Source organism: Gracilinanus agilis, chromosome 2 (genome assembly GCF_016433145.1).
Source record: "Gracilinanus agilis isolate LMUSP501 chromosome 2, AgileGrace, whole genome shotgun sequence".
NCBI classification, from domain to species: Eukaryota; Metazoa; Chordata; class Mammalia; order Didelphimorphia; family Didelphidae; genus Gracilinanus; species Gracilinanus agilis.
In genome coordinates, this window is record NC_058131.1 from 419,230,980 (window position 1) to 419,244,358 (window position 13,379).

Genomic DNA, 13,379 nt, shown 5'->3' on the forward strand with positions numbered 1-13,379 from the left:
CCATTTTTCCTCCACCTTCTATTGACCAAGATCTCTTCCTGTGCTGAGATTCATAGAGGAGATTTTTTTATCTTAAATGTACATTTCATATATATATATATATTACCTTCCTGTAGTTAGAATTCAGAAAGCCATGTTCTCTGCATCACCTCTAGAAGCCAGCCAGCCTTCTCCAGGCTTGTTGGGAAACTAGAAAATGCAGCTTTCTTTATCCACCTATCCTGATAGATTTCATCACATCTGACTTGGTGGATCTGAGTTAGCAGGAGAGAATTTAGTTGGGCTAGGTTTTGAGACTCACTACCACCAATCCAGAAATGTGTTCTTTTGGTTTAGAAGTCAGAACAGGGTTCTTTCCTTTTCTCAGTAGTGGTTCCTGGGTTCTTGGATCTGAGAGGAAAAGAGCTCCTATAGATTCTGAAGAGGTGTCAAATTCTACATTCCAATTGGTATTTGCTTCCTGGTCTTGTCTAGATTAAAGGATCTCTAAGTTACAGGAACCTAACTTTCAGGTAAGAAATGATCTGTACATAAAATTACTTAAGTGGTAGCATAACTATAGTCCCACTGGTTACCTAGAATAAGGTGCATGTAACTTTGTCAATGAATGTTGTTCAGGTTTAGTTAGCCCTTTTATCTGCTACAAATCCCAAATGTGGGAAATAAGTACTGTGCACTTTAAAATGTCTTAGCTTATAAACACTACTTTAGTACTTTTCAGACCGGATTTAAGAATCACTTAAGTTTATGTGCCTAAAATGGAAAATATACAACTTGAGTGCTATGCTCTTAAAAAAGTAAAGCATTAAATTCAGTAAGTGAAAGATCAAGATCTAACTGTACATCATATACCAAAATAGTGTAGTAGCCATTTATTTTGGGAGAGATTAACAAGCTTAAGTTTATCTAAAATGATACCTACCTGAAGTTAGAGAAATTTAACATGGGTCTCGTTTTCTCCCTGTTTGTTATAAATTAACATGATTAGTGTTGGAACAGTTGGAGCCACACAGTCCCATTGGTTTGCAAGAGTTTCGGGCATCCCATCCCATTAGTTTTATTTCAAAAAGCCCATCTTCTGTTCTAACCCTTAATGCTTCAGTGGTTCGCACTGGCTTTTGAACTCATTGCCCTATTTTTACATTCACCAAAACCTATTTTATCCAAGAAGAACCACTGGCTTGTTCTCTATTAAACAAACCCTCTATATCTGCCTCCCCTGTCAAAAAAATCCACAGTTATTTGCTAAACACTCTGAAATGTGCTTGAATGGTGTTTTCCTTCTCAAAAGAGAAAACAGTTACAATTAATACATGTCTGGGATTGCCTCTATTCCATTTTACCCATTCAATTGTGAGGTCAGTTGTGAACTATTTACTCCCGTATCTCATTTCACTGGTGAACAGTTCACTTACTGGTGAAGAGGAAGGAAATGGCTTATTTTGGAGAACAAAAAGCAGATAGTTTTGTTGTAAGACAGCTATCTCTTTCATGGGCCTTAATCTTAATTTCTCCCAAAAGATGAGCAATTTCTTTCCTTTTCCCCAGGAAAATTATATCAAAAGTATTAGATATGTATAGATTTGGGAGCTTGTTAAATTTTGTTTTGTTACTTAGTAATTATGAATTTAAAGATCTGTGAAGGAATATGTAACTTGATGAAAAAAATGGAATTATTTGATAAAATGGTGGTTACTGATATAAAATTGACCTGCTAATTAAGAAGTTGGAAAAATATCCTAGTGTAAATTTGTTCTTCAATGCTGGGTACTTTTGCTGGATTAATGTAAACTGCTTTGTTTGCAGGGTTTATTGTCATCCCAAAACCAGGCCAATTCTCCAAGTGGAACAGTAGTATAGTCATCCCTCTTCTACGAACAAAACCCACCCCAGGACAAGGAGTAATGACAAGGGCACCAAGAGCTGCTCTCTTCAGCCACAGAGCATCGACATTTCTAAAATGGCCGAATGTAAACCTGGAATTCTGGGAATAATAGTGTGGTACAGAAGAGGAATATCATAGGTCCTTTTTTCCAGTGTCATTTCCTTGGCTGCTTACCCAGAGAATTTTCTGTTTTAAAGCAATTCTTTGGCGATGCAGTTAAAATGAGAAACTAGGTTTTCTTGCTTAAAGTTCAATGTAATTAAAACACACATATATATTATATATATATACACACATATATAATATATATACATAGTGTAAAATAAAATGTTTCTTGGACAGAAATATCCTCGAGTTCAATTGTTATCAGATAGTACTTAACCATTGTTTGTTTTTTTGCACTGATTTTTTTTATACTTGAGGTGGTAAGAAGACAGCCTGGAATGCACTCAGAGAGTCATTTTTCTGACTTCAGTATATAATTCAGGAAGATGGATGCTGCAATCATAGATTTGTTTTAAAATTGCACTTAAAATAGTTTAATGATAGTAGAGTACTTTCAATATGGGTAAATGGACTTCCCAGCAATGCTAAGATGTGGAGATAAGAAATCCTTTGTATCTATTAAACCTTTATTTTAATAATAATGTTTCTAATTGCAATCATCTCTGTATTATATGTATAAATGTAATTTAGTGATTGGGGGGAATGGCTTTCACCTAGTAATTTTCATTATCATATTTCTAACTCAGAAAAAACATTAATATTAAACTATTTTAAATATGCAGCCTGTTTATTTTCTGTTAAATTAACTCAATTTTGATGTAACCAGACTTTTGTTGAATTAAATGTTTGGTTAAAAATTATTTTATTCCCTGAACACCATGTCCTCTCCAGACCTTTACATTTCCATTTTACTGTAGCTTTTCATGAAAACTACTAATTCTATACTGACTTTATTCTCTAGATCTCAGTCTCTACCTTCCTTCTGTCCTTTTCTACCAGGATGACTCTGTGTGTGTTATGACATAGAATCTTCACAGACTTTGTGGTATTTTTTTTAAGCTCACCATTCAATTCCTCTGACATAAATCCTTATGTGCAAAGATCTACATACGTCTCATGAGATCAAAAATTAGATCACAACTATAAGGACAATTTGCATTTAGAAATCTTACAGAAATCTAAACATGATTAAGGATTAAGGATAAAGGTGCTTTTCATACTGATTAAGTATAATATGATCTAAGATGTCTAGTTCTTTCTCAGGTCTAATTTTTTTTTTCTGTTAAGCCAATTAAATTGGATACAAGTGACCCTTTATCTCAGGTTCTCTCCAAATATATTTTTAAGATATACACCAGAAAAATATTGTCACTCCAGCAACTGCCAAGTAGAAAAATATTTCTCATTAAAAAAAGTCATTATACAATTATACCTTTTTGGGTGTTTATTTGGTGAAAACATAGACCATAAAGCAACAAAACTTATGAAACATGTATTTGATTAGATGTTAGTAAGATCATTTATCACCCTAAGTAAAAGAAAATAACCTAGAAGAAATAAGGATTTTCATGAATTAAAAATACAGGATGTGTGGTGCTACACTGTATTCCTTAAAATTTGGAACAGGGCAAAGGCCTTTGTGACTGTATCAGTGCCACTCTTCTTAAGGGTGTGGGATGATGGATTTCAAGTTTCCCTTTAACAACTAAGTACGCTACTGCTCTTAATGGATCAAAAGTCCAAAGATTTGCCTAAATCTCCCTTTCTCTTCAAGGAGAAGTGTATAGACCAAATAGTGACTGAACAAGCTCATCCTACTGTTCTCCCTCACCTGTGTGGGAACTTGGACTTCCATTCCAGGGTGGGTAAACTGGTCACTCTTAGTCCTAGGACTTCTGCAAAAAGTCGACTGTTGTTGTCTTACTGAAGATCCAAGGCTAAAAATGAAGAGCATCAAAATTTTAGCATCGTTACTAACCAAACATTGGAATGAAGGCTATGTAAGAATTTAATGCGTGTGACATTTTTAGTCAAAGTATTGCAGGGTTTATTTTACAGATGGAGGGCAATTACAGTTGGCTTCTGGCTATTACAGTATTTTTACTATACATTAGTAAAGAGCTACTATGAAAGACAAGAGGAATAGAAGAATGTCTCCTGGGTTATTTGGTATTTTGTAGCTTGTACCATGTGACAAATCATCTTTGATGTCCTTTGACACAAGCAACACCACCATTTTAAGAAGCGTAAGATTGCCAACGATTTAAAGAAAATCTTAAGTATGCCCCTTTCCCGCTCCCCCCAAAAAAAACCCTTGCTCAACTCAAGTTTTTCAACTACCAAGCAGAATGATGTCTTAGATGGATTTTGGATCTCTGTCATATTATTTCCTGTCCGTTTGTAGGAAATTACAGGTGGAAATCGAATGACATCCAGGACAACAATCATGCATATTAAATACTAAAGAAACTTTTGGCTAACTGTGTGGTTTTATGAACACTAATTATTTAAATTATATTCTTGAGAAAACTATGTAGGTTAAGTATAATACAGCAGCGGGGTCAAACTCAGAAATGGAGACCATTGATTCCTATAAGGATTCCTGCAGGCTGCAGCACACTGGCTTAGTTTTAAAGTATGATATTCTCTATATTCTATTGTATTTGTATGTATTTTGTTAAATATTTCCCAATTACATTTTAATCCATTTGAGCTGCACTTAGAAGTGTTGTAGGCTGGCCCTGTATTTGAAGCCTCTAGTGTACAGCATCATGACAAACAGTTCCTTCTGGGTGATGAAGGATGTGGCATATTACTTGCCACAGACCATATTCAGATTGAAAATGTTAACATATCAGTTTCCTTTGGAAACAACTAGTTCAAGTCTCTATTTTCTAGTTCTCTATTCATAAAACTGCTCCCTGTCCCAAGAGAGCTGCAGTTCATACCAGTAAAAACTTTAAAAGCAGCTTTCTAGGTAAGTATGTACAGTGTTAGGCTGAAAACATGATGTGTGTCTCAGTGTTTCATAATAGACCACCATGAAGTTCAGCCTTTTCCATTGAGGGATAGTTCTCATGCTGGAAAGTACTAAGCTAAAGTTCATATCCATTCCACTGCACCAAGGGACAGTCCTAATTCTGGCCCCTGCTGCAAAACAAATCTAATCCCAACCTCTTTTATACAGCCATTTAACTTTCTTATATATTATCATCCTGGTACTTACAATTTTAAAAGGAGAAGGGGATAACATTTGTTTAAGTGACTAATATGCCAGGCCCTATTCTAAGCATTTTATATATTATCATATTTGATTCTCTCAACCACCCTGGGAGGTAGGTGTCCATTTTATAGTTGAGGAAACTAAGGCAGAGTTGTTAAATGACTTGTCCAGAGTCATAACAAGTACATTTCAGAGCTGTATTTAAAACCATGGCTTCTTGACTCCAGACCCAACACTCTAAATACTGCACCACTGTTTTTACAACAGTAGGTCACATGCCTGCAACAGTAAATCTAACCTAAACAAATTTTAGTCATTTTGAGCACAGAGAGAAAAAATAATTACTCTTGGTCAGTAAAAGGCATAAACAGTCTTATAAATAAATTGCTTACATCTAGATGTAAAGCTATGGAAATCAGAATAGGATATAGGAAGAAAAGGCCTGAGACTGAGGGAAAGAGACCTATTTTTTTAAAAAACTTTTCTTTTGATCTTTCAGACTCAAGTTTGAATTGCTTTAGAATAAAACACCTAATACATGCCTTTAGAATCTTGTTGGTCAGGAATGTTTATAAATAATTTATAGTCCACTATTTTAAGTGGACTCTTCCCAAGGGGCAAACTCTTCCATTTTTCTTATTTAAAATCTCTCTAAGAACAGCTGGGTGGCTCAGTGGATTGAGGGCCAGGCCTAGAGACAGGAAGTCCTGGGTTCAAATGTGGCCTCAGATACTACCTGGCTATGTGACCCTGGGCAAGTCACTTAACCTCCATTGCCTAGCCCTTATTGTTCTGCCTTAGAACTGAAACACAGTATTAATGCTAAAACAGAAGATCAGGGTTTAAAAATGAAATTTTAAAAAATAAAATCTCTCATTTGGAACTAGGCAAAACCCCTCTGATCTCACTGAAATCCGTCCTGTTTCTGAAAATAGGTTAAGTGAAAGGAAGTAGTGAGGGTAAGTGATGTGGAATTGAACTTGAAAGCAATGTAGTGGGAAAAATACTGGGTTCTGTTCCTGGACAGCTATTCATTCACTCACTGCAACCCTGGAGAAGTCATTTCCCTCTCTTTTTGCCTCATTTTCTCTACCTCTCAAGTGAGAGGGCAAAATGAGATGATTTGCAAGATTTCTTCCAGACTTAACAAACATCACAAATTTGGGGGTCTGCTTATTCCATAATGGAATATGGGCAGTATCACAGGGGAAAGAACCCAGCTCAGCTGTTACTTTGGCTAAGTTATTATTCCACATCTCTAGACCTCATTTTCTTCCAAACTGAGGGCTTAGTACTAGATGTTGCTTCCATTTATAAATCTCGTAATCCTAAGTCCACAGAAGAACTCACATTAGCTACTCTGAAGGCACCAATAGAATTCAGTGAGCAGGAGGAGAACACCTGTTTTGACCAAGGGTAGCCAACCGAATTTTGCTACCTGGTGATGCTGTAGGTAGTTGCTGTTTGTCACTACAAACTGGAAATGGACCTACTGCTAGCAAGTGTCTAGGACAGTTGTTGAGCCAGAATGAGTAAGGCAACATCCACCTACCTGGGGAAGAGCTGGCGTTTTCTTCACCTCATGCCAGTACCTGGTACCTTCTCATCTGGAGGAGCATTTTATCATACAAGATAACCTTGATCTAATATCAGATATAGAAGGTATCTTAATGGACCTGTCAAGGATAACAACTAATGTTTACCTTCTACAGCTTTAGGAGTTGCCTCTCGCAGGGAGCAATTCTTGTACATCCCTCTGCCATTTTTTTCCCAGAAACTAGTTTGTCTGTTGAAAACTAACAGTAGACAGGTTTCAGTCAAGCCTGTTTCTTGAATACCAGCACCTGCAAATTAACAACATTTTGATTGGATCTCTCTAACAGTGTGACAGATCTTTTATAAAGATTTTGTACACCATTCCTTATATCAGGGATTTTTAAACTTTTCTGTGCATCATGTATCCCACTGTGCAGTCTGGTGAAGCCCAGTGGCCCCCTTCTCAGAATAACGTTTTCAAATCATTGAAGGAAATGTTTCCATTAAAGGTTAGTGAAAATAAAAGTATTTTTTCCCAACAAAGTTTATGGACCCACTGTGGACCCCAGATTAAGAACTCTTGATTTATATCATTTATATCAAAGGATAAGAATTTTCCTAATCAAGTGTTTATTAAGCACCTCCCATGTGCCAGACACTGTGCTTAGGCTCTGGTTTAGTAAACCTAATGTGAATATTTCAAATGACATTTTTAGATAGTGACCAACATAGAATAAATTAACCTAAACCACTTCCTAAAGAATTCAGCTGTTGTCAGGTTCAAGGCAATATGGATTTGGAGAGGACTTGGGTTCAAATCCTGATTAGAACACCTAGTAGTGAAATGACAATGGTCAATTAAGTCATTTAGGCTTTCTGGGCCCCAATTTCTTCATCTGTAAAATGAGGGGACTAGAGTAGGTGGCCTCTGAAGGCCCTTCCAGCTAAGAACCTCTAGGTAATGTCCCTGCCTACGCCTGGTCAGGATCCATAACTAATGAATTCTTCAAACTTCCCCCCTCTCCCCACACAAGACAGTCCAAGACTTAGACATTCTAATTAAAGTGACTAGCTCTGACCAGGTAATGAAGGACAGACAGTAAAGTAAGAGTCAGATGATCAAGTATTTGAGTCCCTTCACTGACAGATTACCTATGTGACTCTTTAACTCTATTCCTCATTTTACTAATCTGTAAAATAAAGATGCTAATAGGTGTGCTGCTAATAGGTTTACAGGGGCATGAAGAAAGTACTTTATAAACCTTGAGAGATCAATCAGGCATTTGGGTGGTACAAAAGAACTACTGGACTGGAGTTGAGAAGAAGACCTTCAGTTCAAATATGCCTTAAGATCCTTCTTGTGTGACCCCAGGCAAGTCACAAGCTTGATTGCCTCTGTTTCCTCAACTGTAAAATAAGGATTATAAAAGCACTTATATCCCAGGGTTGTCATGAGGATCAAATGATACATTTGTAAAGCATTTTGGTACACCTTAAAGTGGTAGCTATTATTATTAATCAGCTAACAAGAATTTATGGAAAAGATTACTGAGATTTTCCCTTTTATTATATATTATATATACATATATTATGTATATATGGGTGGGAATATCATGAGGGCCTTAAAAAAAAGATGGTTCCTGTCTGTCTCCTCTATCCCCTCATGTCTCATTGTCTCACCAGAGAAAACAGTTAATGACTGTAATACTACTAAGTGAAAGGGCTATTTCTTGTTCTGATTCTATGTTCTAGAAAAGGGGGCCCTGCGCTTCCCAAATGCATATAAGCTTCAAAGCATCCTAAATTGTTTAATGGAACAAATTTCACTACAATTATAAAACACATACATATACACTATATTACATGTCAGAGGCTAGATTCAAATCCAGGTTCTCAAAGCCCAGCCCTTCATCCACCATGCCATGCACCATGTTCATTCTTGAGTATCCTGAGTTTTCAGTGAAGGATATTTGGCCCCTGTAGCTACATTTTCAGAAATTCTATTCTAAGGCTCCCCCACCATTATTGCTAAATTTCAAATAAATGTTATAGAAAAAATGAATTTATATTTCAATCCAAATTAAAAGGGGATTTTTTTTTTAAAATCACATTTTCAATCAGCTCCTCTTCACATATGATTTAAATACAATTCATGCTGCTCTGGGATGTGGAGCCTGTAATAGTTTTTAATTTCTGCTGATGGCATATTTGGTTCTTTTGTATATGATTTGGTTCCTTTTCAACATTCACTAAAAGTTTTCCTGCCTAGTAGTTTGAAGTTTTAGCAAAACCTAAAGCAGCACAATGGACCATTGTGGGAATCCTTGTCCTTAAAGCAAAGTTAACCCAAGTTTTTGCCCTGCAGAGCATGAGACAACACAATGAATTATCCTGTTTTATTGACCTTCTGCCTTCAATTAACCAGATAAGAAAACTTTTTGTGTTATGTAGAAATGAGCATTAATCTAAGATGGGTTAAAACTAACTTCTAATTCATATCTGTCTGAACTGATTTCTTTCTTTTAATGTAATTTATATCCAACGATTATCAAACTTCCTTCCCAGTGTTTTAATCTATAGAGAATCTCCAAATAAGCATTATTTTCCATGGACTAGGTTTCAAGGTACTATGAAAAAGTATGTATTTGATTTGGATTAACATAGAGAACCCAGGAAGTGAAGATGCACAACTGGAGACAATGACCTAAGAGGTTTTAGATTTTAAAAAATATTTGTGACCAAGAAATCATTCCCACATCCCAACAGCATACAAGTTAAGTATTTCTATTAAGAAAAACGTCAGAAGATAACTGGATCAACTATCCCATTTCTTATCTGGGAATTTGGGCAAAACAGTCGCTCTGGTGAGGTGGGAAATACAGTCAAAAGGTCTATGTTTAGGTCCCAATTCTATGTTATTTCAGTGATCACAGCCTCATTTTCCTTAGATAAGGGGATAAAATGTTTGTACCACTTACCTCATCTCGTAGTTTTGAGGAAAGTGCTTTGTAAACCCTAAACTGCTGTTCTAGAAATCAGAGGTACTATTATTATAACAAGGTACTGGTATTTTTTACAGTGGAGCTCTCGACATGCATGAGAAGGGAGAAAATTTTGTGCCAGGCTTCATTTCGTGCCTAACACTGCTGAAATGTAAAAAAATGGCCATCCAAGTATTGGCTTCCACCAAGTTAGTTGAGAAGCAAGGAAGAAGCACAAACCATATGGTGTTGCCCCCTCTAACATAATTTCACCACAATGTCACTGACACATTATAACCAAAAAGCAACATCATTCAGCTACTCAACTGAAACACCCAACGATTCTTTGTCCTGCATCCCAGATTACCCCCCTGAGCAGAAGCCCACTTGGGCCTCATCATAACAGCACGCTTTCATGGAAGCCAGAGCCTTGGTTTGCCTGAGTTATGGTTTGTTTTTAAAGAAAGAACCAAAGTATTTTACCTTTGTTTGGAGGGGGGGGAGTGTGCTTTTAGGGTCAGTGTGAAAAAGCCCATTCTGTTGTGCTCAGACAAAGCTGGAGGACTAGGGCATCTTCAGAAAGAAGACCTACATTCATTTTTAATGATTATATGATTGCACTTACCTCGATTGTTGCCAGATTGAGTCCTTAGTAGGAAACAATGCATATTTCCATGAGAAAGTTTTGTTTTTTCCTTGAATGTATCAAATAAAACAAAATGAAGCATTGTGGAAGTCCTTGTGACTGGCACTTTTCATTACTTTGTGTTACCAGAAGCTACAAAATAAGGTTGAAGGGATTCACAAGGACACAGGTTTATCTTTAGAATTAAAAAATAGGATAGCTTATTCTTTAATATCACAATCAGTTATTTCCAAGAACATAATCCATAAAACATTCACACAAGTGCTTTGTAGTTATTCAGTTCTTCCTGTTGGTAATGTTCTAATAACATAACATTTTCAAACAGACTGAAGTTATGAAATGCACAGAGCTCACAATTCAAGAAAACCAAGATATAAATAACAATATAAAACGTTTTTTACCTGTTTTGACTTTGTATAAAAAGTTTACAAAATGCCCTCCTCCCTCCAAAAAAAGTCTTAACCCCCCCTAAAATGAAATAAAACCCCTAGAATTTGGTGCTTTTCACAAATCCATTCAAGTGGAAAATACAATACATGCATTTAGAAGGTGAAAATACAAAGTGCATTTCTGATCTGCTAAACATTTGACGTCTTTTCAGGAAAGCTACAAGTGCTGACTAGACATAACCCTTAACCATCTCGTGCCTATCTCGTGAAGGTCCTAGAGCACTTCAGGGAGCCTCCAGGTAAGGCACTGTCACTTGTCTGCTCCCCAAAGCCCCTCTGTTACATCCAGAAGCATAGTTGATTCCATTTCTCTGCTTCCATTCATGCCTGGTTTTATAATCCAAGTATCTGGAAATAAGACAAGCTGTTCAGTATCCTCCACTTTTCCTTTCTATCGTGGGCAAATGGTATTGTTTCATGTTAGACTTAATGTCCTTCTGTGTATCTGTCTGTTAAAGAAATTATAGACATGTTCAAGTGAAAACTCTCACAGGCTCTGAGAACAGTTTGTTAAGAGCAAGTCAGAACTAGTACCTTCTTGTTTGTTCCAATATATTTCAGAGGCTTTAAGACAGGCACTTTTCCATTTGTCCCAGAGCCACTAAGGACAGCATGCAGTGTAGGGCTGGAGTAGGATGAGAGGTTGGTTACTCCAGGCACCTTCAGTTTGGGTAGTTCCACAGGATAAGTAGATCCCTGCCTTTCTGGGTGCTCTTCAGCTTGCTTTAGATACTGTTTAAAAAACACACACACACACACACACACACACACACACACACACACACAAAGTCATTTTACTACAATTTGGGCAAAAGAGACCTGGAAAGAATCAAGAAATCTGGATTTCAATCCTGACTCTTCCACTGTTTACTAGCTGTGTGGCCTTGGGCAAGTCTCTTCTGGTCTCTGAGCTGCAGTTTCCTTGTCTGTAGAATGAAAGGACTCAACTAGATGATCTATTGCTAAGATCCTTCTTTTTAAGTTGTAACATCTTATAGTTCCATGAAATAACTGGTTCCTTCTTTTTTAGAAGTATTATGGAGCCCTTTATTTTAACTTGTCTTATACCTAGTTTCAATAAAAATACCCATAGGCAGGGGAAGCAGCGGGGTGACTCAGTGGATAGAGAGCCAGGCCCAGAGGTGGGACGTCCTGAGTTCAAAATCTAGCCTCAGACACTTCCTAGCTGTATGACCCTGGGAAAATCACTTAACCCCCATTGCCTAGTTCTTACTGCTCTTTGACCTTCAAACCAATACACAGTATTGATTTTAAGATGAAGGTAAGGATTTTTTTTTTTATATACTCAAGCCAGATGGGTCTATAAATGGACTATGACTGACCATTAAACCAAAATATCTGTATATCTAGATGAGATGAGACAGTACAATATGATGGGAAAAGCTCTGGGACTTACACTTAAGAGGGCTGTGGGAATGGTCAGAGAAGCAGCTTGCTCTCCCACATATTCTAGACCAATGAAAGATCAATAAATCCAAAGACAGCCTACACTATGCATCTTCATCTAGCCCAGGACATCACAAATGATAAGCACTAAACCTTGCAGGCTCAGAGAGGTTCTCCCAGAAAAGCCAAGGGGAGCACAGGTAAATAAGTCAGATGTTTACCAGTTCTCAGATCCTTGTAGGGCAGTGATGGCGAACCTTTTAGAGGGGAGAATGATGAAAGAAATGTCTTCAGGCACGCATGGAGAAGGGGAGGGGAATGACCCAGCCCCGCATCCCTCTGGCTTTCTAATAATGAACTCTGTGCTGGGGCATGTGCCCTCTCTGGCATGCATGCCATAGGTTTGCCACCACGGTCCTAACACAGCTGAAGCTTACGATGCTCTATACCTAGTACAGAAAGCCTCGAGTGCTCCTGTGACTAAGGTCAAAGAGGAAAGAGGGAAGTCAGAAACCAAAAATTCTCTGACCACATATCAGGAGTTGGCAATACTCAGACCAGGCTGCCCCCTTGCCACTGGCTGCTATCCAAACTTCTTATCATGCCTGAGAACAGAAAACTCTTAATCCTAAAAGATCACTTCAGCCCTAGAATTACCCTTCTTCCTGTAGTCCCTCCCTTCTGAATAGATAACATCTCCCAGAACTTCCATTTAAAGATGGCAGCCAAGCTAAATATCTCTTCATTTCTCATTAGGCTGCAATCTGGACTTCTCCATCATGCCCCTGTGCTGAGTATCTTCCTCAGCCTCCTCTGACCACTACACTTTTCAGCATTCTTTTTATATGTTGTCTTCTCCCATTAAAATGTAAAATTTTTAGGGGCAACTAAGTAGCTCTGTGGATAGAAAGCCAGGCCTGGAGATGGGAGGTCTTGGATGCAAATTTGAACTCAGACATTTCCTAGATCTATGACCCTGGGCAAGTCTCTTAACCCCACTTGCCTAGCCCTTGTTGCTCTTCTGCTTTGGAACCCTTCTAAGATAGAAGGTTAAAAGTTAAAAAAAAAAAAAAAAAAAAAAAGAATGTAAGCTCCTTGCAGGCAGGGATTATTTTTGTTTTTACTTGTGTCTTCAATGCTTAGCACAATGCCTGGCACATAGTAAGTAAAAGCTTTAATCAGTAAGCTTATTAGCTTACTGATTCACCAAAAGTCTGCAGCACTACTAAATAATGCACATCAAAGA

General features: G+C 37.4%; 2 protein-coding genes across 3 annotated transcripts in view; one reads left to right on the plus strand and one right to left on the minus strand.

The window, feature by feature from the left end:
- WDR20 (WD repeat domain 20) overlaps positions 1-13,379 on the plus strand; it is a 160,865-nt gene that overhangs the window by 91,535 nt on the left and 55,951 nt on the right. The window contains exon 4 of one of the 2 annotated variants that reach the window (XM_044664615.1): positions 10,879-10,965. In XM_044664615.1, the coding sequence (XP_044520550.1) occupies positions 10,879-10,896 (18 nt within the window). In that variant the 3' untranslated portion in view covers positions 10,897-10,965. Of the gene's footprint in view, positions 1-1,806; positions 2,150-10,878; positions 10,966-13,379 lie in introns of those variants that run through there. The other variant, XM_044664611.1, reaches the window with a different exon arrangement.
- Positions 11,095-13,379, minus strand: part of MOK (MOK protein kinase) — a 77,750-nt gene continuing 75,465 nt past the window's right edge. The window contains exons 12-13 of the mRNA XM_044664620.1: positions 11,261-11,458; positions 11,095-11,175 (exon numbers count right to left, since the gene is read on the minus strand). Of these exons, the coding sequence (XP_044520555.1) occupies positions 11,095-11,175; positions 11,261-11,458 (279 nt within the window). The remainder of the gene's footprint in view (positions 11,176-11,260; positions 11,459-13,379) is intronic.